At 34.4% G+C, this 25,150-nt stretch overlaps 5 protein-coding genes across 13 annotated transcripts; 3 read left to right on the forward strand and 2 right to left on the reverse strand.

Moving 5' to 3' along the window:
* Positions 1 to 3,432: 3,432 nt before the first annotated feature.
* LOC101207295 (VIN3-like protein 2) lies at positions 3,433 to 6,876 on the forward strand. 4 transcript variants are annotated; one of them, XM_031881553.1, is made up of 4 exons: positions 3,433 to 3,721; positions 4,199 to 4,868; positions 5,128 to 5,447; positions 5,662 to 6,876. In XM_031881553.1, exons 2-4 carry the CDS (start codon positions 4,234 to 4,236, stop codon positions 6,471 to 6,473), a joined length of 1,767 nt encoding a protein of 588 aa, XP_031737413.1. In that variant the 5' UTR covers positions 3,433 to 3,721; positions 4,199 to 4,233; the 3' UTR covers positions 6,474 to 6,876. The 4 variants fall into 4 exon arrangements, with proteins under 4 accessions (XP_031737413.1, XP_031737412.1, XP_004152742.1 ...); XM_031881552.1 differs by having other exon boundaries at positions 3,433 to 3,716; positions 4,170 to 4,868; XM_004152694.3 differs by having other exon boundaries at positions 3,433 to 3,716.
* A 1,335-nt stretch (positions 6,877 to 8,211) lies between these two features.
* On the forward strand, positions 8,212 to 11,361 carry LOC101207053 (double-stranded RNA-binding protein 1). 2 transcript variants are annotated; one of them, XM_011651388.2, is made up of 4 exons: positions 8,212 to 8,438; positions 8,927 to 9,189; positions 10,182 to 10,797; positions 10,904 to 11,361. In XM_011651388.2, exons 1-4 carry the CDS (start codon positions 8,414 to 8,416, stop codon positions 10,909 to 10,911), a joined length of 912 nt encoding a protein of 303 aa, XP_011649690.1. In that variant the 5' UTR covers positions 8,212 to 8,413; the 3' UTR covers positions 10,912 to 11,361. The 2 variants fall into 2 exon arrangements, with proteins under 2 accessions (XP_011649690.1, XP_011649689.1); XM_011651387.2 differs by having other exon boundaries at positions 10,182 to 11,361.
* A 232-nt stretch (positions 11,362 to 11,593) lies between these two features.
* LOC101214199 lies at positions 11,594 to 13,324 on the reverse strand. Its single transcript, XM_004152553.3, has 2 exons — positions 12,267 to 13,324; positions 11,594 to 11,916 (listed from the first exon to the last, which is right to left on the reverse strand). The coding sequence occupies exon 1, from the start codon at positions 12,971 to 12,973 to the stop codon at positions 12,329 to 12,331; it is 645 nt and encodes a 214-aa protein (XP_004152601.1). The 5' UTR covers positions 12,974 to 13,324; the 3' UTR covers positions 11,594 to 11,916; positions 12,267 to 12,328.
* A 1,901-nt stretch (positions 13,325 to 15,225) lies between these two features.
* On the forward strand, positions 15,226 to 21,353 carry LOC101206820 (cell wall protein DAN4). Of its 2 annotated transcripts, XM_004152692.3 has the most exons (6): positions 15,226 to 15,606; positions 15,780 to 15,972; positions 16,066 to 16,152; positions 16,633 to 17,019; positions 19,090 to 19,246; positions 19,733 to 21,353. In XM_004152692.3, exons 1-6 carry the CDS (start codon positions 15,551 to 15,553, stop codon positions 20,830 to 20,832), a joined length of 1,980 nt encoding a protein of 659 aa, XP_004152740.1. In that variant the 5' UTR covers positions 15,226 to 15,550; the 3' UTR covers positions 20,833 to 21,353. The 2 variants fall into 2 exon arrangements, with proteins under 2 accessions (XP_004152740.1, XP_011649691.1); XM_011651389.2 differs by lacking the exon at positions 15,226 to 15,606 and having other exon boundaries at positions 15,957 to 15,972; positions 16,578 to 17,019.
* A 353-nt stretch (positions 21,354 to 21,706) lies between these two features.
* Positions 21,707 to 24,919, reverse strand: LOC101213956. Of its 4 annotated transcripts, none has more exons than XM_004152552.3 (3): positions 24,704 to 24,919; positions 23,133 to 23,707; positions 21,707 to 22,427 (listed from the first exon to the last, which is right to left on the reverse strand). In XM_004152552.3, the coding sequence occupies exons 2-3, from the start codon at positions 23,596 to 23,598 to the stop codon at positions 22,378 to 22,380; spliced, it is 516 nt and encodes a 171-aa protein (XP_004152600.1). In that variant the 5' UTR covers positions 23,599 to 23,707; positions 24,704 to 24,919; the 3' UTR covers positions 21,707 to 22,377. The 4 variants fall into 4 exon arrangements, with proteins under 4 accessions (XP_004152600.1, XP_031736757.1, XP_031736758.1 ...); XM_031880897.1 differs by lacking the exon at positions 24,704 to 24,919 and adding an exon at positions 24,442 to 24,654; XM_031880898.1 differs by lacking the exon at positions 24,704 to 24,919 and adding an exon at positions 24,165 to 24,417.
* Between the last annotated feature and the right edge of the window lie 231 nt (positions 24,920 to 25,150).

A 25,150-nucleotide genomic window follows, 5' to 3' on the forward strand; every position in this document is an offset into this window, starting at 1 on the left:
CAAACAATGTAACTGCATTTTGTAGCATTTACAGAGTAATTAATTAAGAATGTCACAATATTTAAAATAAGTCGCCAGATCGAAAACACTAACAACAAAAACGTGAATTTAGATAAAGGTGTTTATTAGATTTACCTTTGAAAAATGTCGAAGTATCATATTGTTTTGGTTTTTTTTTTATATATGTAGTATTGACTTAAAGATAATGCATAGTGTTTTTTAAGAACATCTAAAAAACGCCTTTAATTTAAATAAGTTTATTTTATATTCTACTTACGTTAGTTTATGATTTTAATTGAAATAATTTAGTGTCAAGCACTATACTTCACAAACAAAGTTTTGATCATTGTATGAATTAAAATATTTAGAAATACCTACATTTAAACGAATACACTTTTAGCATTTTAAACGATACAACAACGGTGAAAAGGTTTGAATGACATTATTAGTTTTTTTAATTTTTTTTAATATTATATTTATCTCAACGTGATAACTGTAAATAAAAAATAAAACTTATAATAAAACAATATACTCTAACTTGAGGGAAAATGTATATTGTCTACTCAACTTGGATTGGATATGTGCATACCATTTTCATCTCCGATGGTTTAAAAAATGCAATTTGAACTAAATAGGTTGACATCTAAATAGATCATATAAACTATTATTTACGAGACAACTGCCTAGTTCATTGGTTTGTTTGAAATGAAAATTTGAATATTTAAATGCACGACTTTAGAAATATGAAATTCAATAAAAATAGATTGTATGATATATTGTAGATAGTGATTGATAACATATCCAATAAAATTAAACATCAAAACAAACAATAATTTCAAAACGTGACCAATAATATTTGTATAAACCATAAAATAATTAACACTTTCGAATTTGCCTTTAGATAAAAATTACTTATGACTATTATTGGGTAACGTCATGTCATATATATAATATATTTTATAGGATATATTTTAATTAACAGCAAAATTTGAATTATAACTTTATAAAATTCATATTTATATCGGTATTTTTTATCTTTAATAATTTTAGAACTTTAAATTCAAAACTCAAGTAGACTTAGAACATAAAAACATTAATCTCTTTTACAACTTTGCGAATTTGGTCATAACATTTGAAAATCATTTTAGAAAACCTAATTCAAGTTGATTACCAAACATATTCGTTTAATTGAGTGAATTGAAAAATATAAAACATAATATCATTTGACTATCAAACATGATTATTTCACTTATAAATCATTGTCAATATCATCTTTACTTGTAACTCCACTCAACTAAACTTTTATATCACACAGTCATATTGAGTACAAAACCCACAAAAAAACTTAGCTCAACTGACTTTAGAACATACTAATAATTACGTACGAAAAATTTGGTAGTTCACACCTCCTTACCTAATTGATCTACTAAACAAAATCACCTCGAGTAGTGACAATCACTTGACTTAATCACACTTGAAGGATCCAACAGCCTCACGCCAGTCAAAAGAGTTGAACTACTAAGCTAAGCAACAGTTGGGGAACTCGATAGAAGCTATTTGCCGCTTCCTGCCTCCCAAAAGCAAATGGCCTTTGACGACTAAGTCATTGTAGTAGCATTCGTAGGTTTTATGCAAGATCTCTTTGATCGTCATAGACTATATTTCGTTGTTTGTAAATTTGATATTATACAAATATACACGTACTAAAAAACGAAAGCATCATATTCTTGATATACTGCCATGTCTACCACTCTATCCAAAGCAGTATTGAAATATCTATACTTCAAGTTATATTTATCAGTTGAACAAACAAACTACACTACATCAAATATTCGTTTAAATCAACTACAAAAAATGTAAACTATTTAAAACAAATCTTGACAAATTTTAGAAGTTGATTTTAATCTAGTCACCTACTGCAATTTTTTTTTTTTTGCAATTAATTACTTTTAAAATTAAACTACTAAAAAATTTAAATCAAATACACCCTGAATAAAAAACTATATAAAATTTCAAATTTATGTTTATCAAATGTAATTATATTAAACAACTAATATTTTGAGTGAGTTTATTTCTAGATGAACTTTCTCATACACAAACATCCATCCTATAAAACTCGAGAGTTAAGATGTTGGCGTCAACAAAAAAAAATTTCAAAATTTTAATTTTAAAAAACAAAAAAAACATTTCACACGTTTTAAACCAATCAAATTAGTTGTTGATTATTTTTTTATTATAAAATAGTACACATAAATAAAACAACCTAAATTCATAGGTGAAACTAAACTTAATATCATTACTCAGCAATATTCAAATTTAATACATAATTTAATACATGAACAATAATTCAATTCAAATATTTTATAGTTGTTATCTTTTTCATCATGTATACCTTTTTTTTCTTAAAGAAAGGTAATACATAGGAGGGCCATGAAATGGCTGTTGGGTAACTGCATCCACCTAAGAAACGACCCAAACGCCCATATTATAAACCCTAATATTTTGCATGGAAAGTTGGAATCGTAGATGATGCTTATAGGCTACCTACAAGTGGGTCCCCACTCTCAAAAAATAAAAGCACTCATCTCCCACACTCCGATCTTAAATGCACGGCAATGATTTTATGACCCACACAATACCAACCATATGTAATGCCGCACCATAGCAAGTCACTCCCTCGAGAGAAAAGAATATATTGTTATTTTATTAAATAAAAAAACCGAAGCCGAAATCCTCGATCACGTCAAATCGTACTACATGGCGCGTGTTTCACCACTCGCCTTAATAAATAAACAATAAATGAATAAATAGTAAAATTTTAATTTAAAAAAAATACAAATTCTACTATTAAATTTTAGGTACATCTAATTCTTGAATTTCAAAAATAATAATTAAAGGTACATTTTTTTTGTTTCAAAACAAGCTAAGTTTTGATCTTTGAATTTAAAAAGATCACAAAATAATTTAGATTCAGTTTGAATTAAATTAAAAAATATATATTTGAAGAGACTTTCAAAAACTTTAGTTTTTTTTTTAAAATTAAACATTCAAATTTATTATATAATTTTTTTAAATAATTATGTGACATTATATATTTAAAAAATAATTTATAAAATCGTATTGTTTTTAAAATTATTTTTTTGGAATTTTAAAATGCTGACATTTTAAATCTATTTTTAAAAGTTTAGAGAAAAAAAATACGTTTTGAAAATTGTGAGATGAATGAGTTTTAAAGAGATAGAAAAGGTACACTATTGAAATTGAAATATCAAACACACATGGGGAGGAGTTGAAATTTAAATAAAATCGACGGCCATTTCTTCCATGGTATTCCCCTATACCAACTCTTGCATTTGTACATTAATGGCAATTTATAATTGTTAGCCCATAATCTTTTATTTATTTATGTATATTTATTATTCTCTTTCTTACTATTTTATTATTTTCCACTCCGATTCTCTCTCCTTTCCTTTTTTCACTATCTCTCTCGCTTTCAGTTTTCTCCACTCTCTCTCTCTTTGAAATTCTCCGTCTCCGTTCACTGTGCTTGGCGAACTTTATCTTATATCTATTCGCCATTGGAGACCCATTTAACAGTTCTTATTCTACGCAATTTTCATCTTACTTTTCCTAATTTTTCTGTTTCTTCTTCTTATTATTGCGTACAATGAGCGTACCTGAGGAGAAGTTTTCTGGTTTAGATCCAGCGTTCGCGGGTAAGGTCTCTGTTTAAGGTCTCTGCTTTTTTTTCTTTTTCCCTTTACAATGGTGTTGATGGATGTTCTCGTTCGTCTTTGCATTTAAACGCCAAGTTAATATCAATGTCCTTACACCTTCTTGGACAATGTTATTCATGTCGTCTGTCTCTGGCTTTAGCATTTATTTTGTTTTGGCTTTTTTTTTTTTTTTTTCTGTCCTTTTGCTTTTGTTTTTTTTTTTTTTTTTTTGAATTTTTTAAAACCCTTTTTCTCAAACAGTATCTCCATTTTCAATGTGGCTGTTTATCGACATTGTTTTTGATGTGGGGTTTTTCCTTTTTGGCTGTTCTTTATTGTAGGCCATTGCATTACACGATCTATTTTGGTGGATGTAATTTAATTCTTTGTTTGGTTGATTTTTGTTCTTTACTTCTGCTTCTGCTGTGTGTTTGGTTGAATGTCTATATTCAGTGAACGCATGAGCCATGCTTGTGTTTCAGGTTATGATAATGAGTCTGGAAAAGGCAGCAACAAGATGAGTATGGAAAAGAAAAAGGAAATAATTCATGAGATTGCTCAAAAGTCCAAAGCCGCCACTGAAATCCTTAGGTCTTTTACCCGCAGGGAGCTACTTGAGATCATATGTGCTGAAATGGGGAAAGAAAGGAAGTACACAGGATATACAAAATCTCAAATGATAGAGCATCTTTTGAAGTTGGTTTCTCAGAAATCTGAGAACAGCAGTAGTCCTACTCTTGCTTTTGTACGAGACAAAACTCAAACCAGCCACAAAAGACCTCGAAAGGCAGACCAATCATCTGTTGTGCTTTTGAGTTCGAATAATAATGCTTCCTTTGAGACCGATGAGGAATTTTCTGAAGTCAAAGTTTGTCAGAATGTAGCTTGTAAAGCACCTCTAAATCCAGAGTTTGCTTTTTGCAAAAGATGTTCATGTTGCATTTGCCATTGTTACGATGATAACAAGGATCCAAGTCTTTGGCTGACCTGTTGCTCTGATTCTTCTAATGAGAACGGCTCCTGTGGAATGTCATGTCATTTGGAGTGTGCCCTGAAGCATGAAAGATCTGGAATTGTAAAGAATAGTCTCTGTGAGAAATTGGATGGAAGTTTTTACTGCATATCGTGTGGAAAGATAAATGGATTGATGGGGTATGTTATAGTTTGCTTTCTTTTTCTCCTGAGTTGATATTTTGAACTGAATTATTGTTTGTCTTGGATGTATCCTCCAAACGTGACATAAAAGACAACCAAATCAATATAATATAATTTCACATTCAGGCACTATATAAACTGGATCTAATATCTCAAGAAACAGAACGATACTTATAGATTCACTAGCCATCTTGTGAGCTAATTATATCAATATTTGGGTTAGTTTATCAACTGTTTTGAAATTTGCTGAATACAGAAGTTGGAGAAGACAATTGTTGAATGCAAAAGAGGCCAGAAGAGTGGATGTACTATGTCTACGACTATCCTTGTGTCACAAGATTCTTATAGGGACAAATTTATACAGAGAGCTGCATAAAACAGTAGAATTGGCCGTGAATATGTTGACAAATGAAATGGGGCCCTTAGATGAGGTTTGTTTAAGGACGGCAAGAGGTATTGTCAACCGGTTATCCTGTGGTGCGGAGGTCCAGAAACTGTGTGCTTCTGCTGTGGAGGACTTTGATTCTATGTGTCGTGTTCCCTACAGAGATTGTATGCAAAAGAGAGAAACATTGAGTAAGTATCGTTTCTTTCTCAGAAAGAACTGATTTAATGAATTTCTTTTAAATTTGATTCTAAGTCAAATTTGAATTACATGCAATGCCTATTATCAGTGTGATTTTGCCATGATTACCTGGAGACTAGTCCTTGATTAACGTAGTAATGTCCTATTGTCATGTAGTAATCCAAAATATACCTTTTCACCATTAATTGCAATTTGCCTTGGCAGACTGTAAGATCCTATTTGAAGATTCTTCCCCTACATCCGTGATGGTTGTGCTGCAGTATGATGATCATTTGGTGAAAGACTTCTTAGGCTGTAGACTTTGGCATCGTAAAGCCAACGCAAAGGATTATCCAGACCAGCCGTCTTTCATTGCATTGAAGCCAGAAAAGAAGTTCAAGATCAATGATCTCTTTCCTTCAACTGAGTACTACTGCAAGGTTTCTCTATTTAGTAGCATACAAGTTTTTGGTGTTTGGGAAGCCAAATGGGTCACGCCCAAATTATCAACGCCATATCCAGGTTTGGGGAAGCATAGAAGTGGAGAAATCAGGACCATCGATCTACTTCCTTCTCGGGTGGATTCTAAAGGCAACCTGACGAATCTTCATCCATGGAATGGACTCAACAAGAGCAAATGGGAAAGCCATTACAAAAACCCCTCTCCAAAGAACTCAATTACTCCAATGAAACCGATATCAGTTTGTCCTTCCACGCCTTGTAAAACAAGCGAGACACGCATCCTACTCGGGTCGAATTGCAAAAGGAGAACTGAAGAGTCTGACTATGATTATTCCGTTAGAATAGTGAAGTGGCTAGAACATGATGAGCACATCGACGAGGACTTTCGAGTGAAGTTCCTGACTTGGTTCAGCTTGAAAGCATCAGTGAGAGACAGAAGAGTTGTTAGTGCTTTTATCGATGCATTGATCGACGACCCGCCAAGCTTAGCGGGTCAGCTAAGCCATACCTTCATGGATGAGATCTTCTGTAACCAGAAACCTACTTCTAAGCATGAATACTGCAATTGGATATAGTATTAAAACTTGTGGGTAGTGTAGGCTCTCTCTTAATAGATTTGAACATAACATAATCTTGGGGTAGTGTGAAGCAAGCAAAATATGTAGGCCTTTTTTGCGACTAACTGGATGGCTGATTTGGTTAGTCAGTTTGTCTCGAGCAATACACGTGAAGCTCCTCAGGTTTTAGTCTCAATGTTGTTCTTGGTTTTGGGCTTTTGGAATGTCACATTTAGATGCAATTTATACGGTTCGACGTATTGATGAAACAGTTTTTCTGATGTGTCAAGCAGGAAATTGTATATAGTTTTTTCCCCATCGGAGTTCACGTGGTTAGATTGGTTAGCTGATGACTTGGATTGCCAAGTGGCATCTTTCTGCACAAATAAATAGCAGGAGTTTTTATTATTATTATTTTCAATTGAACCATGTTTTTTTTATTAAGACAAAAAGAAAAACAAAATAGTCGTTGCTACTTTCTAGTGGAAAATTATTTTCAAGCAGGTTTCCAAGACAATCTTGGGAAAACTCACTTTATTTTATTTATTTACTTATCTTTTGTATGAGTTACGTTTGCACATTACTATATTTTTCGTTTTGGTGATTTAGTCTTGTTGAGAACAACTTTTTTTTGTGTTTTCAAATATTTAAAAAATTACTTTGAACAAACTTGTAGGGATAACTCTTGAAAAGGCTCAATTATCATATTATCATATCGACATTTAGGAGCTTGCTCGCTTTTTTATGAACAATTTTCCTAGTTGGTTGATCATTGAAGTTATTGTTGTTCCTTTCTGTTTTGGTGTAACAATACTATATATATACACACACATAATTTGAGAGCTAACACGAACACTACTTAACCATTAAATATATTGATTTTTATAGTTCTACGATTACTTGTATTTAAATTTTATTTTCTTTATGGTTGAATATATGTTTACGGAATCAAATAGGCTATAGTAGATTAAAATGCATCAAAAGTCAACTATATAAGATTGTTGAATATTTTAGTTTTTTAGATGGTTGTTTGAAAGGTATGAAACAAGGTTCTATATGTGTACAGATTATTTTTATACTTGTTTAAGATGATTTAGTGGGAAGTTTTATATCAATATTGTTGTTTCCAAAGATTAATAGTGAAATGTTGTAGTTTTAAAACTACTTAGACATTTATGTTAGACTTGGAAATGTTACAACACTTTTTTTTTCAAGTTTTTTCTCTCTATTTGTTTGAAGGTCCCAACTTGTTTTTCTTTTTCCAATTTCTAGGACTAATTTTTTTGTTTTTTGTTTTTTAGATAGTGTTTTTTTTTTCCTTTAACATTCACCCTAACAACAATTTTTTTCTTTTTCTAATTTTAGATACATAAATTGTAGAATGTGTTGATAAATATAAATAGGTTAGGAGCATGTTTCAATTATACAATCATAACAAAAAATCAATTATTTGTAGAATGTGTTTTTAAATTTTAAAAAATCAATTTATTTTTTAGATGAGAGGGTTAAATATTTGACCTAACATCCATTTATTTTTAATATTTCCAAATTAAACACGTTATTTAACAAAAATAAATAAAAATAACAATATAAAAAAAATGTAGAAATCATAACTAAATCGAAGTGATTAATCTTCAAATAGTTTATATTATCTAAGTCGAGTAGCAAAATGTTAATCTTTTCTTCGTTTGAAGTTATTTTAGTGAGGGGCAAAATATAGACATTTTATGTGAACATTAGTGTCCAAAACTCTTTTATCCCATTGAACCCGTCTTATTTTTGGCAATTAGCCCTAGGGCACCATCACCTAGGCTTCGAACTTTGCAGTTCATTTTTTTCGCGTCTACGAACGAAGTGGTTAGCCCAGCTGCACTGCTTCCTCTCTGCTCTTCGCCTTTACCAATACTCAAATCTCCTGCTGAGAGAGGATTCTCACCTTTTTCTTACTCCTCAAAGCCATGCCAGCCAAGGACAACTTTCAGGGTATTCCATTTTCCCTTTTCACTTTCCAACCTCTACTTTTCAAACTCGTTTCTGAATTGCAGTATTGATGTTCTTTCAGTTGGATTTCTCTAGAAACTCGGCAGTTTTTTTAGATTATTTTTAGAGAATTTTGATAATTTTTCATGGGGGTAATTGATCCTCGATAAGAGAGTATACTGGGCCACTGGGGGGGGGGGGGGGGGGGGTGGCGGAGATGGTATGAGAAGTGAAGATCTTAATACAATTGTACTACTGTTTTATTTTTAAAGAATGTGTTCAAAGTTAATTGACTCATTTGTTTGATGTTTTTGATGTTGTCGTGCCACATTTTTTTTATTGGCTTGTTTCTTTTCATCCGTACTGTAACCTAGTTATGAATATAGATTTCGGGTGAATGATGGGTTATTATTATCATTACTACTTTTATTTTGAGCTCTGATAAATTTGTTGTTAGTGCTTATTTTTTCTCATTCTTTGATGAATATCAGGTGTTTCAAATTGCTATGTTTTCAAAAGTCGACTGCAGGAATATGCACAAAAAGTGGGACTTCCCACACCTGTATACGAGACTATCAAAGAAGGTCCTTCCCATGAGCCAACTTTTCATTCTACGGTGATTGTTAATGATGTTAGATATGATTCTCTACCGGGATTTTCTAATCGCAAGGCAGCAGAGCAGTCAGCTGCTGAAGTAGCTCTTATGGAACTGTCTAAATCCAGTGATCTTAATCCACATGTCTCTCAACCCGTGGTAAGATTTCATATTCTTCACCCCACATAACTTTTTGTTGTTGCTGTTGTTGCTACTGCTGTTTTGTTTTTCTGAACGATCCTATGCAAAGCCCTCTTAATATCTAAATTTCAGAGCCCATTGTTTGGACTCATGACTATTTGTTGGATGGTTGTTTTATATTAAGTTTAACTGTCATAACTTGAGGGACAGTTTGGTATTTGACTTTGCATTTATTAAAAGCATTTTAGTATGCAACATATTCAAAATAACAGCGACTATGTGTGATTCAACCTAGATAGCTTTTTAGAACTTGAAGACACATTTGTACTGTAGAAGAGATCATGTTCAAGTATTAAACTTTTATTTCTTCCAAGTTATGGAGAGGGCCTTGGTTGAACTTCTCACAAGAACTCTCTGCATCTGCTCGTCTTACCTAGACTCAATATCATATCAAGCTTCTTGTTTATTTGTCCCCATTTAATTCTAATTTAGGGTGCAACATGGTTAATCTTTTGATAGCGTTCTTTTGGCTTAAAATTAGCCAACCCCTGTAGTCTACTGATCTTTAACTTTTTTTTGTATCTACTTTTAATTCTTTGAATCCTTTATTAGAGAGGATTTCAAGATCTATTGTGCAAATAGTTTAATATGTCTTCTCTGCTGGATTATATATATAATGAAAATTTGGCTGGTCTTTGGCTGTGTTTTCTTACTATCAGGTTACAGCAGAATTGTATCCTTTTCTTTGGAGTCTCATTTGGCTGAAGTACTCTATTTGATATCGATGAAAATATCCCTATTAATTTACTATTGAATAAATAATAAAGCTTCAACATTTTTTTATACTTCCCATACTCCCCCCAAATAAGGAATTAAGCCTCAATAGTCTCTATTTCCTCTTTTGCTATTGGGCCTTTACTAAACAGATTTCAACAGTCTATAGCTGTAATAGTAGAATTTCTGCTTTTATTTTATTTTATTTCTTCTTTGTCAACTTTGCCTTTTTCCAGCACGAAACAGGACTGTGCAAAAATCTGCTTCAGGAGTATGCACAGAAGATGAACTTTGCAATCCCACTTTATCAATGCCAAAAAGATGATGGTCCAGGCAGAGGATCCCTTTTCTCATGTACAGTAGAAATTGGAGGGATCCGCTATATTGGTGCTGTAGCAAAAACAAAGAAAGAAGCAGAAATTAAAGCTGCAAGAACTGCTTTGTTAGCAATCCAATCTTGCCCGAATTCATTGTCTGAAAAATCTGTCAATCAAGTTCAGCTCACTGTGATCCCATCATGCAAGCGAAAAGAAGCAGCAGATTGCTCAGTTAAACCAAAGTCCACTGCATCGCCCAGAGCAAAGAAAGGTCGATTTAAGAGATTTAAGAGAGGAGTGTTAAGGAATAGAGACTTCATAAATGGATTAGTCAATTTGGACTTTGACAACACTGATAGATCAACCTTGGAACCTTTTACAACTGGGGTTGTCCAGTTGCCAGGGTATGTGGGACCAGTTGATTTAGCGAAAGATACTTTGCTGAATTCCGAGTGTAGAACGACTGATCTAAGCTCAAATAACAACGACGTTTTGGTCTCCAACGTCCAAAGCGACATGCCTCTGCTCCTAAATGGTAATTCCGGAAATGGTTGTTCGGGTACTTTCAATTCCAATCAAGTAAACTGTGCAACTTCTAATGTTATGAGTTCTCCTCTGACTGACGTTCAACCAACTTGTAGTGAAGTAGCGAATGTGGCTGCTGGAGTAACAGGAGAGCTTCAGTGATTGACAGTGCTATTAAGAGCTAGTTTTGTGTTTGAAGCCACTCCTACTTACAAAATCTGAACGGTGCAACGAGAGGGTTGTGCTTAGCTTGGTTTTGCAGTTTACTACAAGATTCTTGAATAGCCTTACTATTAAAAAGCTTAAGAGGTTGAGTTTATTGGACTGAAGATCTGAGATCAGGCATTTAAGTGGCAACTATCCGAGAGCAGTTGCTATGATCAGAGCGGTGAGATTTAGCTTTTAGTAGAAATCGTGCTTTGATATTGTCATGGCTGTAGTTTCATTATATCTGTCCTTATAATCTATACATTAACTTCATGACCAGCATTAATATTATCTAAATCATATACGTCTCCAAACCTATTTTTCCTTCCAGTTACTGTCGAATGATAATTGGCGTCTCATTTCTTAAGATATTTTTTACTTTTCACTTTTATCTATTTGTTTGTGAATTTGGGTGAAAATTCTCTCTTATTGATTTTTTAAAACAATTTTTAGTGGTATTTTCTAATTTTAATCTGTGGTTGAGGTGGACTTGGTGAATGAATGGATTAATCTTCATATGACAATAAATTTGAAAAAAGAAAAAACAATTCCCAAAATATTTTTCCAAATAATTCAAACAACCCATAGACAGTGATGTGTTTGAGTAATCATTCTTTTGACTATAACGAGCTTTGTTCGGAAGCCCATAATATTCCTTCAAACAAAAATTGATAAAGATTCCTCGAAGTGGTAATTCAAATATGGTTGTGTTTGTCAAATGAACCCATGGATGCAGGCATGGCTCATCTTTGGGCATCCAACAAAAAGTGAAAGTAAAACTTAACAAGTTTTGATTTGCACAATTTGATGAGATGTGCAAATACTTAAATTCTCTTGGAATTGAAAAGGGTGAATCTACTGCAAGAGAAATATTAGTTTCCATTAATCATCTGACATTTGAAGCCAAGCTTGGTTCGTCTTCCTACAAAAGTCAGAATCAGATAAACGTCTTGAGAACTTTCGAATTTATTTCTTGAGGATCAGAGAAGCAAAGCTACTTTGAAAATTAACCGTGCTAATTACTAATTTTCTTTCTGGGTTTGTTCCAATCCCTCATTTTACATAAATTACGACTAAAACTACGGTAAATCAACAGACTAAATCAAAGACAAGGAAACTAAGTAAATATTAAACCCCATTCCAAACGCCTATCTTGGAGATGGGAATCGGAGATAGGATTTCATCTCACGAGCCAATTCAGCATCTCAATCGTTATACGGCTTAAGGGAAGGCATTAGCAAGAATCAGCGAAAATGGAGGAGATATTTGGACCTGGAAAAATTGAAAGATGCTCTTATCTTCTAGCGTTGACATTCCATAGATCACAGTAGACATCAGCTTGATTGCGATGATGATAGACGTTCCAATGCCTCCCTAGCATTGGATAATCGTGGTTCGATATTCAAAGCTTCTTCATATGCTTTCTTGGCCTCTTCTCTCAGTTTCTTCGTCTCATAGCATTTCCCCAACCAATAGTAGGAATTTGCATTCTGACTCAGTGTCACGGACTCGGTCAAATCAGCCAAAGCCGAGTCAACTAGGGCTCGTCGATTCGTGGACATCTTCAACTCAGCTCGCTTGAACAACGCGTCGCCTCGTTCTTCATCGCTGAGCGACTTAGCGACGAGCGGCGATAGAGCTGTATCGAGCGATTCCAGAGCAGAGGTTTTGAATCCTTGAGTGTCGAGAGCCAAAGCTTTGAGGATGTGAGCGGCGGCATCCTTAGGATCCAGAGCTATGGCCTTATTGGCTTCCGCTACGACTTCTTCTGCTAACGATGTGGCCGAGGAGCGCGACGGAGCAGATCTCGCTCGAGCGAGAAGCTGAGCGCCTCTCACGAAGTGGCGTTTAGATTCGACGTTGGATCGGAAGCGCAATCGGAGCTTGGCGAAGTATCTCTGCGGAATATTGTGCATAGCGAGGAACATGACGACCATTACGAGGATGAGAGCAATTTGAAGAAGTATGTCGGTCACCATGTTTATCGATCTCTGAAAGAACTGCGTGCAGCCAATTTCTTTCACTGTGCTTTCGATTAATTCCGGGGATCGGATAAACTCCGAATACGATCAAAAGTGGATCTGTACAGAGTCAGGGATTGGAGAAGATCGGAGGCGGGACTGCTTAGAGCGGCGGTTTAATTTTGCCGTCAACTCTACAGCGACGGTCAGAGTTAATAGGAAATTATAATTTCAATCAATTTGGGCAGATGTTGCTTCGTTTAAATGATTTTTTTCTTTCTAAAAGTAAAACTTTTCTTCTCCTTTCTTTTTTAAGCTAACTATTATTTAAGCCCTTAAAAAATATCACACTCTATCTAGTCGAGATGAATAACAATTGACAAATAGACTACTATTTCAATATTAATTTATCACTATTTATTATATTAGTTTATAGTCACCTTTCATATATATCGTTCCTATATTTATAAATATTTTTTAAAGATATCATTTTAAATAACTTCTATGTTATGTTTTTACTGTATTATTTGATAAATGATTTTTTAATTATTAAAGGAACATGGTTCACACGATATTTCGAAGAAATATATTTCGTGAAATTGAACTTTGCTATATTGATTAATACTGTGAATACAATCTCTAGTATTTAGTCGTTTGATGTTTCCTCCCGAATACAAGTTAAAAACTTATAATTTCTTGATATTTAGTCTGTCAAGATCTTCTATTTGGTCGTATGGTCTTTAGGATGTTATAGTCTTCTGTCTTGTCTTAGGGTCTTTAGGATGTTATAGTTGCAAGTCTATTTGAGCTTTTCTTTATGATGTTATAGTTGCAAGTTTTGATATTCGGTCTGGTCTTTAGGATGCTGTAGTTGCAAGTCTATTTGAGACTTAGTTTTATGATAAGAACTTAGACGTCTTGAGAGCTTTATAGAAGTTTGAATATTCAATTTTTCAGAGCTTCAATTCTTAATTCAACCAAAGACGTTCTCAAATGAATGACAAATGTCTCAATTTATAGAGAAATTTTGTGGGCTTTAGGTGGGCTTTGACCCATTTGCTTGTTGGGCTTAGGCTTGAGCTCATTTGTCTTATTGAGTTTGGACCCCTTTGCTTTATTGGACTTGGGTTCATCTGCTTGTTGAGCTTGAACTTGGTTAATCTGCTTATTAGACCTGAACTGGATTGGATTGAGTAAACTTAATTATCAAAATCTAATAAAATATAATTATCGAAAATTTGTTGTGATTATGTGACAGAATTTAATTGATCGAAATTTATTGCTCAACAAGCATTTTCAAATAAAACAAAAAAATCTATCCGACTCTTACTAGCATATTTGTGTTTTTTTATTTTATTTTATATATTGTGTAATTATATATATTGTTTCTATCCATGATTAGTCTGCTTGTTATAATATTTTTTCTTTTACCGTAGACATAATTTTGAAAATATGATTTAATTTTGATGGTGTTAAAAATATATTTAAAAGTGTCGAGAGGACGTTCAATTAGTTTATTTAGAAAACAATTATTTTATTAAATAAATGAAATAGGAAGAGACTCACAAGGGATGCGTATTTTCATCTATACAAAGCGGTAAACTAAGTCCATAAAATAACAAAATGAGTGTTTATGTTTGTCTTATAAAAGTCTAAAAGTAAGCTCGTAAAATGACGAACCAAAAGTTATTTTAAATCGAATGATATTCAATAATTTTATTGAAGATTATGTTATTTATAGTGATTAAATGAAAATTGAATTGGAAGATGGTCAACTTGACTAATAATTTTTAAACTAATTTCAAATATACTGAGAATATGCCTACAACAATAAATTGTTTTAACTAAAATTATTGTAAAAAAAAGCTAAACTGTGGTATTTTCATTTCTATAAAAATATGCTTCCATACTGACATTTATCAATACCTTTATCCACATTTATGCAAGTTTGGAACATCAATATTTCTATATTATAATAACGATAATCCTATAAAAAAAGTAATTTATAGGTTTAGTTTATAACTATTTTTTTAATCGTAGTTTATACGTTTAGTTTTTTCACGTTTAAAATTTAAGTGAAGTTTCAGAAACAAAAATAAAATTTTAAAAAAATACCATCTTTCTTAATTTTCAAAATTTAGTTTGATCTAAAATATCTTACAAAAAGAGGTGAGAAACCTGGCAACGTTTGAACTCAGGATTAAAAAGAAAATAAAAAACCAATCGAAGTTTATTTAAATTTTAAAAAATGAATATGGAATTAAAACAAAAGAAATAAAACCAAATCTCATAGACTTTCTTGAATGGCATTGCCGCGATTTTGGTTCAATAGACCATATCTGTAGCTGTTGCCGGTTATATCGACCGGCGGCGGGACGATTCAAACTCTATATTTCGCGCGTGGAACACACGTTTTTCGACGATTGGCCAGGATCATTCTCTGTACTCATCGGCCGACGGTGAATATTTACTCTCTTGTCGGACATTTTTCCCTCTTCGACTGAATCCTTTGCTAGGGTTTCGGCCGATTGTCAGAGGTAGCGATAAGGAACTTTCAGTCGTTGGTTCATTGTATAACATCGCATCTAGCAGATAATGAAGCTCAAGAAGCAATCTGTCACCGAGAAAGATTTTTCCTCTCTCTTACGGAGGTTAGTGGTTCAATTTCGTTTGTTATAAGATGAAAAAAGTAGTGGATCTCACTGACTGTGAAAGGAATTAATAACTCCCAAATATTGTTGCATGTACCTGTTAATGAGAGTCTATGCGGAGAATAGTCATGTAAGAAGTGATCTGCTTATTTAGGATTCCTCGTGTTGGACAGGTACTCTCCGACGACGGTGCTGGCGTTGTTACAGGAAGTGGCACAAGCTCCAGACGCGAAGATTGATTGGAACGATTTGGTTAAAAATACTTCGACTGGGATTTCGAATCCCCGGGAATATCAGATGTTATGGCGGCATTTGGCTTATCGTCATGCGTTGCTTGATGATTTAGAAGATGAGAAAGCACCTTTGGTCAGTGGAAGTTGATTAACTAGTTCATGTGTTTTTCTTTGTCTTGTCTGTTGCAATTTTCATTGATACCTGCAATTTCAAAATTGCTTGCAGGAAGATGACAGTGACTTAGAGTGTGATTTGGAGCCGTTTCCATCGGTCAGCTGCGAAACTTTGACAGAGGCTGCAGCGTGTGCAAAGGTAAGTAAATTAAATCAGCCTCTTCTTTTTGGACTTTAGCTTGCTTGGTTTGATGGAAAATTCTTTGCCAATGTTTATTTAATTGTCCTGCATATTCACTCCCAAATATCAATTGTCTGTTTTAATCTTCATCTAGGAAGGTCTTAACTTTGTGAGGGCCAAAAAGGAATGCTTTTAAGAACCTTGGAACCTTTTCTGTGATCAGAACTTGAAAAGGCTGTTCACAATCTCAAATGTATTGATATAGGTGAATACTTGATGGGGCAGAACAGAATGGACTCAATTAAAATGGAAAATTTAATTGGAAAAAAAAGACAATTTAGCAATTTTATCGTGTGTGGATTAATATGGGTGTTCGATGCATCTTAAAAATGGTTATATCATTCATAGAAGCTAATGGTTTGATAGGTAATTTTGCTTGGCAGTTTCAGTTTTTAGTGTGCGAGATCAACTGAACGTATGGAAAATGACTTCTGTCAGGTGTTTATCTCTTCTGGTTCTCCAAGTGACTTGAATGTTCCGAACAGTAGCATAATAGAGGCTCCATTAACTATTAGCCTACCTAGAAGTTATACGGATGGAGTTCAGTTTGAAAATGTAGACCCTGCTTGCTCCGTAAAAGGTGCAATCATTACGGTTCCTGTTTCTGTTCAAAGACAGCCAGTCCTTGCCCCACCATCCGCCGAAGGATTGAATACAAATGGACCAACATATGGCAACAATGCTTCTCGAAGGAAAAGAAAACCTTGGTCGGAGGCAGAGGACCTTGAGTTGATGGCTGCAGTGAAGAAATGTGGTGAAGGGAATTGGGCAAACATCATACGTGGAGACTTCTTGAGCGATAGAACTGCTTCACAGCTATCTCAGGTTTTCTTTTGTTTTTCCTATTCATTTATGTTTGGTAGCAAAGCATGCTTTAGGCAGTGTTTACTTATTTATCTCACTTTCTATTATTATCCCTTTTTTGCCGATAAATACTTAGTTTATTAGCTACTCTCACAGGCTTCAGTTTATAGCATTTTAGGATTAGTTAAAGTCCCATATTATTTCTATTATTTAGCAGTTTCAAAATTCAAGTTTGGCTTATGTATTGTAGCTTTTTCTATCCTAATGCCCTGGGTCATCTACCAAAAGCGTCAATCATGTTGTTTGCATTTGTGTAACTATGTGATGGAAGCTGAATGAATTGTGTCGGTTTGGGTTGGTGCTACTTCAAATATTAAATGTGCCTATAGATTCTTTCATTTTTATTCAATTAGTGAATTATGAGGTTTGTATTAGGAATGTGTTAAGAAATGGATTATTCTCCCACATTCCTGTGGTTGGTACTTGGTATATGCTGTTAGTACTTAGGTGTGCCCGGAGGGCTTTTTAACACACTGATCCTTACTCAAATTGTTAGTAAAAGAAAATCAAACAAATTGCACCCCTAAAGGATTCTGGTTCTATAATACCTATTGGAAACTTAGCAGTAGAAATGTCATTCCAGTTTCACAATTTTTATTTCTTATTCATCGTTAGCTTATCTGATGGGCTAGGATTTTATGGTTAAGTTGTGCACACTGCATATAATGGCAGTACTGCAGTCACACAAATAAAAACTCTTCGAAGCTGAATCATTATTGTAGGGATCATGAATTGGTTTGTTGGTCTGTTTTGTTGTACTTCATATTTGGGAAGGTAGAGGAATATTTGGATCATATCCCTTGGTGCTCTGAGTTTGTAAATTGTTTGGGAGTTGTCCTTTTAGATGTTTGGTATTTTGTATGCCCTCCAGAGGGACTTTACTGTGATTGAAAATTTCTTCTCAATCCACCTCGTGGTCAGAAGGGTCACTTTTTATGACTTGCTAGGTGTGTGCCATCTTATGGAGTTTGTGGGATAATCGGAATGCTAGAGTCTTTAGAGGGGTGGATAGGTATCCTACCGAGATTTGGTCTCTTGTTTGCTTGCTTGTTTCGCTGTGGGCTTCGATTTCAAAAGCTTTTGTAAACCATATGCGCTATTTTGCATAGCTGGGGTCTGAATGTCTGATCATCAGAAACGGTTTGGTTTTAACATAAACTCAAAATTTTCTTTTCATTCTTTACCTAACTCTTACACAAGGTATTATGTTGACTTTAGGAACCTTATAACTGTCAACAAATGAGTGGAAAGTGAAAATGAAACCTCTTGTTAGATCCACTAGTACATACTGCTATTATGAGATCTTATTATCTATGGTCGATGGCATGACTGACATTATTTATTTGAAATACACCACTTGAATACAGGAGAACTGAAGTCTACTCACTGAGTTTGTTTTGTTGAATTTGCTTCAAAGAAGCAATATATATTTTTTTTTGTTATTTTTGTTGTGTGTGGGTTTTTTTATAATAATAAATAACTAAATATTATTTTGTAAATCTTGTGCTTGGTCAGTTTTACCTTCTATCTTTTTTTTTGTACTTCTCTCTTGGTCAATGGAGCTTCGTATTTATTAAAGGTTAAATGCTCCACACGTCATGATGGATAAACTTTCTGCCATCTTCATGCCAGAAGTTTTTCCATTGCATAGTAACTAAATGTTTATAAAAATCCATTCGACGGTTTATAACAAAATTCAAGTTGATTGTGGCAATATTCTCTCTAAATCTTAACATGTTTCCTTGTCATTCTATTTCACATTTGTGTTTAGTCATGCCAATGCTGGTGCATGACTTCCAAAATATTAAAATGGACCATCCAACAAAATTGAGCATCCGTTGTCATCTAGTTAGGCCTGGGTTTGACCCAGTTGTCCTGGGTTCAAATCCCGGCAGCGGAGTCTTTTGTCGAGAAAATCTTATAAATTTCCTATGTTTGTAATGTCTTTGATGTAGACCATTTAGTCTATGCTCAAGTCTCCTATTAAAATTTATCTCGTCGCTGAAATAGTCCAACTCTTTGGTTCTGTAGAGATGGGCAATTATTAAAAAGAAGCATGGAAATTTGAATGTGGGAGTCAACACAGCTGGTACACAACTATCTGAGGTGCAGTTGGCAGCGCGCCATGCGATGTCCGTAGCTCTTGGTAGACATGTTGGTAGCTTGAAAGCTAGAATAAATGGCTCAGGTAACTACTATCTTCTATTGGTTACTTCTTAAAAGGGTTAGTTTTCCACTTAAAATTCAAAGGGAAAATTTAGTTTTACACTTAAAATTGAGATAAATGGGCTAATCTGGAATTTTTATTGAATGTTCATGCATTTTATTTATTTATTTACTTTTTTGGTAGATTATCTACTATGACTATTATGTGATCAGATGTTGGTGATGTAAATTGGCATTTGTTTTCTTTATGGGTGCTTATTTGAATGTTGTAAGGTGGGTTGTCTGGTCTGGCCTGGCCTAGACACTCACGGACATAAAAAAAATTGAATAGTTTCTTCGGTCACTAGACTTTGATGTCTCTGCATATCTGAAAAATTAATGTTTGTGAAGAGAATTCATACTCCTGCTTTTAACACGATAGGTTTGAGTTCCTCATTTTCACAATTTCAATGCTCTCTTTTCCTTTTTCTTTTATCTTATACTTTTTCATTTTCATTTTTTCCCACAGCCAGTACAAGTACGATTGGTAATGGTAGTTCCCTTACTACAGTTGCCACCTCGGAACAAGTGCAAGATAAATTACATCAAAGCCCTACTCATGCAAAACCATCTTCCATTGGATCGTCAAGTCTAACCGCTAAAACTCAAGTTACCACATCCAAGAAGATGGTCCCAAAGTCTTCTTTTGATTCAGACTGTATTGTTAGAGCTGCTGCAGTTGCTGCTGGAGCTCGCATCGCTTCACCAGCAGATGCTGCATCTCTACTCAAGGCCGCTCAGTCGAAGAATGCCATCCATATCATGGCCAAAGTGCCTGCTTCAACCAAAACACTCACTCCTGGCAGGGGGCCTAGCCATTTAGAAGCTCATCCTAGTATTAAGTTACCCACCCTCTCTACCACCCCCACGGTTGTGCCATCTCGTGGTGGCCCCTTGAAGATTACATCTCCAACAACTGCCAAATTATCAAGTGTGCAAACAGACCAGAATACTGCTGTAGCCTCTGCCACTGCATCCACTGCATCTGCAACAGACCAGAATACTGCTGTAGCCTCCACTGCATCTGCTGATTCATTGTCAGAAAAGGAGATCAAGATAGCAGAAGAAATTAGAGGTCGCAGTTTAGCTGGTGTGCAGGCCACATCCCAAAAGGGTGAACATTGTCTTTCCAAACAATCATTATCCGGAAGAGTTCAACAAGAAAAGCCAGCTGACTTAGGACCACCGTTCAAAAGACAATCATCTGGGAGAGTTCAGGAAGAAAAGCCAGCAGAATTGGGACCGCCGTTGAAAAGACAAGCTACTGAGACTAGTAATTGCAGTAGTAGTTCACAAAACATGCCAATGGCTGATGGCAATACTAAAGTTGAAACTTGCAATCAGGCCGAAGAGAGACAAAAAAGCAATGCTAATATGGTTACTGGTTCCTCAGATCAGCAAGGAATCATGAATCAGTCACAGGTTGAGAGAGCTGAACCTCAGGACATGGACATTAATAGTGATGGAAAGGATAGACCTATTACGAAAACAGACAGATGCAGTGAAAATTCAAGGCACAAGGAGGCTGCAAGTGAGATTTTGGAAGGAAACACCAAGGTTGACGGCTAAGATGGTGGGATCAGTTTTCCTCAGATACTGCACATAGCTTTTCTTGGCAATTTTCCTGTCAAGTTTATCAATTAACTGTTTTCGAATTAAATGTGAGACTTCCTCGTTGCTAGAAGTGCACTTCTGTTCATGTGATATGTTCTGCTACTTGTATGCCCTCGAGGAACATGGCGAAGCAGCATTCATTTGACCTGAAAAGAAAGGAAGAACAGTAACATATAATCAGAAATATCATATGTACTTGTATTTATTTTGATTTGTTATTAAACTCTTGTTTTAAATGTGTTTCTAACTTAGCCTTAAAAAAGGTGTAACTTCAAATTCTTCTGTCTCATGACTGATCCATGTCTAGGTCTGGACTCAAGGTTTGCTGTTAGTATGCTAACATGGCAAACTTGGTATCACTGCTTTGTGTTGAGTTTAAATTATGTACCTAACTGTAAATGCATTACAAAAAAAAGTGTTTTATTCCATTTGTGGAATGAGAGAATTTAACTTATGTCAAAAGTTGATAATACAAATATTGTAGTGAATTTGGTACATTTTTAATTCTGGACTTTTGTTCTAACATACAACCTTTTGGTTCTGCATAAATTATGGCTATTTTCTTGTAATTAGTATTTAATGATTTTTAACAATTGGGAAGGCTCTTCTTCACTAGTTTTTTTTGGGTGGGGTGGTCTCAACCTCTTGCCCTTAAGTTGTTCTTTTGATTTCTGTACATTACATGGTTGTTTCTTATATATGTGTTTCTACTATTTTCTCTTTTAAAAAATTTAAAAGATGGACAATGATAATTATATTTCTCATTACAAACAACAACCAATATAAGAAAGGAAAATTAGTTCATAGGTTCTATCGCTATACACATACATATATAGATATATATATATATTATATTAAAGAATATTACATTGAATGAGGATAGAGGTATCTACAATTTTCATGCCTGCACTGCACAACTGTGTTACTATGTACAACAAATTTTACAAATGGGTCCATCCTTCAGAGCAGGCATTTTAGATGAACCAAACCCACTCATATCATATTTACATCATTGAACCATACATAAATGGACTCACTATTTACACCAACTTTTCACATGAATTAAACACTTCCCACTTTATACATAAAAACTCCAAAGAATTACAAAACACTTCCACTTCCACTTCCACCTCTTTAAGATTTTTTTTCTTCAAACCCAATGGCTGGTTGGCTCAACCTTTTTCCTCCTCTGTCTCCGTCTTCCATATTTATAAAGGAGTCTCAAATTATTTACATCCCATTTTTACAAGCTTCATCCCGGATGAGGTCATATTCTTTTTAAGTCTCTCTTTTTAAGAGCATAATATGGTCAAAAAGAATTGAAAAGATGAGAATCTCCACCCACTGTCTGCATCCAATTTGCTTCTCAGCAAGTACTGTCAAAAGAAGCCAGAATAGATAGTATTCTATATCTTTTTCTTTTTTCCTTTTTCAAATTTTTTTCAGTTTTTTTAAATGACTATATATCACAAAATGGTTTTCTTTCTTGGAATCAGAGCATTAGCAGTTCTGAAGAGAGGACAGCCACTGTTCCATATATTTCTTGCTCTCTGTTCCATGGAGAAGTGCAGACATAATCAGCTTAAAACAAACGTAAAGCAAACCAAAAGAAAATTACAATTGTAGTAACTTATTTTTAGTATTATTCGCATTGGCTTTAACATTCACACAATATGAAGCCAATCAGAACAGGGAAACTCCAAATATTTCCGAAAAGGCCCAAAGCAAACAGAATATAATTCTATTAAAGTCCTACTATGGTTATTTAGAGTATCTGTAAGGGAGCTAGGAGGTTTATACATTGAAACAAGTTCAATTTGATCCTATCATTCTACACTATCAGCATGTAAGCCTATTTGCTTGCTCAGTTTTAGTACATGATATCTTTTTCTCATACATCATTATCCTATTGAGAATGTGTCAAGTAATATTTCTTAGAGATGAAGTTTCACAACGCCTCCTGCTGAGCATGATTCATAAAAGAAAATAGCGTCATCTTCCTATAAATAAGGGTCTATGAATATGAGACATAATTACATGCAAGTTTTTCCTTCTTGGAAATACGTTTATTTGATTTCCAACATTTACAGTGTAAGTTAGATTGTGAACAATGAAATTAACCTGACATAGGAAATGAACGAAGTTTATCGAGTCACTATGTACGAAAGAGGACTAGAAGAATCTTTTGGTAGGCAAAAGCAATAACTAACAAGCAACACCAACTATATGCAAGCTTGAGAAGAAACAACTCTTACCAGCAGAAAAACTGTCGTTAATGTTCCCAACGGCACTTAAGATACTATTCTTAGTCTCGTCCACAAAATCATTGTAAATGCGTCCATAACATGGAACCAGCACAGCAAAACTGTTATCTGATTCATCATCACTCTGGAATCCAGGTCCGTGGGGCTCCGACCATCCGATCGACCAATCTGAATCATCAGACTCAGACCCTGAAACACATCCTCCATCAGATGGAACAAGAACAATGTCGTATTCCCTATCAATTTTTCTTTCTTCTCGACTATGCCATTTCCTCTTCACCCTTCTAGATGAGGATGATAAGTTGGCCCCATTAACTAAAGGAAATTTTAGAGTGTCCGTTTCCCGGTTGGCTGTATCTAGTGAAGCATTTAAAGCAGACCCACCATTCGAGCTTCGAGGTTCTTTATGCTTCCCACTCCATAACCACCACGAGAGTTGGGGAAATGCCACAGACATGTGTGAGTTCAATTTTCTTTGCTAACAAGTACCAAGTCCCTCCAAAGAAATATAAGGTAATCACAAGTAGATTCTAAAGTATGAGATGTGAAATGGAGCAAGTTTTTCCCTGTAAAGGATAAGAAAGCAGGAAGAAACCGAAAAATCAAATTGCGAAACGACAACAAACGAGATTGCTGCAATCATAGATTGCCGATATTAACGAAATTAAGAAAGAAACAATCGAATTTCATCACATTTAATGTAGCATAATAGACTAAACGATGGAGTTTTGAATGTATCCAAAGAATCTCACAAGCTCAGGAAGGAAGAAAAAGAAGAGAGATTACTCTGTTTGACCACTTCAGGCCTTGAAAATCAGGAATCATCTAAGATTCTTCAAGGTTTTTGACCAAGTTTCCAGATTGTAGAATCAAGACAGAAGAACAAGAAAAAAATAGCTAATGAAATATATAATATTTTTAGGATATGAGTACGATAGACAAAAATTTCTAAATCCAGTTGCCCAATCTATATAGAAGCTTTCACAGAATTGGAAAAAGATAAATCAAAACAATAACCATTACCGAGAAACCAACTTGACAAAATCGAGCTGTGTCCGAAAAAGGAAACACGCCTTTACTAAATTTATCTCCCTCAAAATTCCCGATTAAAGCCATGAGAAATCCCTGCCCTTATTTCGTTTCAAGAGATTGCTTCTACTCAAAAAGTCGGCTAAATTCAAAGAACCTAAAATTTAATATTGTTTCTACATATAAAAAAAAGGACAAAAAAAAAAAAAATCACGTTCTCTTGTTCGATTTCAAACTCATTCAAGCACTGAAAATATAAACCAACAAATACCTCTAAATCTTCAAAACTCTCAAATTCCAAACACAAACAAAATCTTAATTCAATTTATTCCTGAAGCAACCTCCTCCTTCTCCCACTAGTAATTGACTTTCCGAAAACTTGTTTTTCAAACATTGCAACCGAAAGTAACCCAAAAAATATATATATATATCCAGGAATCTTAAGCGAAACGCGCAATCAAATCAATAATGATAAAGCAATTAAAAAAAAAAGAAGAAAAACTAAAAGCTGAAGAAGAAACACAGAAATCTACCTTAACGAAGAAATTTGGAAGCGAAAGACTGTTGCTGTTCTACAAATTGAGGATTCAAATTCAAATTGAACACCACAAAATTTCAGCCAATGGATCGGGAAAAAAAGAGCCGGGAGTTGCAAAGTTGTAGAAGATTTTAAGAGGAAGGATTTATTATTTTGGCTACAGTTCGGATCCATGGATCGACTTCGCTTCCTCCACTAATCATTTGACACCAATCAAATTTCCTATATTAAAATATTAAATTACGTTTACGTGGTGAGAAAGGCTGCAATAAAGGACGTTATCCTCTGCAAGCAATAGCCACCAAAGTCAATCTATTAAATACACGTGTACCGGTGAGATTTAAAGAATAAAATGTTTCGGAAGAATCCACGTCATGGAGGAGACTACATTTTTTGTACTGTAGATTTGGGAGTAGAGGAAAAGAAATTTGAGAAAGTTATT

Source organism: Cucumis sativus, chromosome 2 (assembly GCF_000004075.3).
Source record: "Cucumis sativus cultivar 9930 chromosome 2, Cucumber_9930_V3, whole genome shotgun sequence".
In the NCBI taxonomy this organism is placed as follows: domain Eukaryota; kingdom Viridiplantae; phylum Streptophyta; class Magnoliopsida; order Cucurbitales; family Cucurbitaceae; genus Cucumis; species Cucumis sativus.

What these genes read in the sequence shown, in the direction of transcription:
- LOC101207295 (XM_031881551.1), top strand. Translation starts at nt 3,822, where the DNA reads ATGTCCTTACACCTTCTTGGACAATGTTATTCATGTCGTCTGTCTCTG. An exon ending in AAGATAAATGGATTGATGGG is followed by an intron (nt 4,869 to 5,127) that starts GTATGTTATAGT and finishes TGCTGAATACAG; the next exon opens with AAGTTGGAGAAGACAATTGT. An exon ending in GCAAAAGAGAGAAACATTGA is followed by an intron (nt 5,448 to 5,661) that starts GTAAGTATCGTT and finishes TTGCCTTGGCAG; the next exon opens with ACTGTAAGATCCTATTTGAA.
- LOC101207053 (XM_011651387.2), top strand. Translation starts at nt 8,414, where the DNA reads ATGCCAGCCAAGGACAACTTTCAGG. An exon ending in AGCCAAGGACAACTTTCAGG is followed by an intron (nt 8,439 to 8,926) that starts GTATTCCATTTT and finishes GATGAATATCAG; the next exon opens with GTGTTTCAAATTGCTATGTT. An exon ending in CACATGTCTCTCAACCCGTG is followed by an intron (nt 9,190 to 10,181) that starts GTAAGATTTCAT and finishes GCCTTTTTCCAG; the next exon opens with CACGAAACAGGACTGTGCAA.
- LOC101214199 (XM_004152553.3), bottom strand. Translation starts at nt 12,973, where the DNA reads ATGGTGACCGACATACTTCTTCAAATTGCTCTCATCCTCGTAATGGTC.
- LOC101206820 (XM_004152692.3), top strand. Translation starts at nt 15,551, where the DNA reads ATGAAGCTCAAGAAGCAATCTGTCACCGAGAAAGATTTTTCCTCTCTC. An exon ending in AGGCTGCAGCGTGTGCAAAG is followed by an intron (nt 16,153 to 16,632) that starts GTAAGTAAATTA and finishes GACTTCTGTCAG; the next exon opens with GTGTTTATCTCTTCTGGTTC. An exon ending in AGCTAGAATAAATGGCTCAG is followed by an intron (nt 19,247 to 19,732) that starts GTAACTACTATC and finishes TTTTTCCCACAG; the next exon opens with CCAGTACAAGTACGATTGGT.
- LOC101213956 (XM_004152552.3), bottom strand. Translation starts at nt 23,598, where the DNA reads ATGTCTGTGGCATTTCCCCAACTCTCGTGGTGGTTATGGAGTGGGAAG. An exon ending in TAACGACAGTTTTTCTGCTG is followed by an intron (nt 22,428 to 23,132) that starts GTAAGAGTTGTT and finishes TCCATGGAACAG; the next exon opens with AGAGCAAGAAATATATGGAA.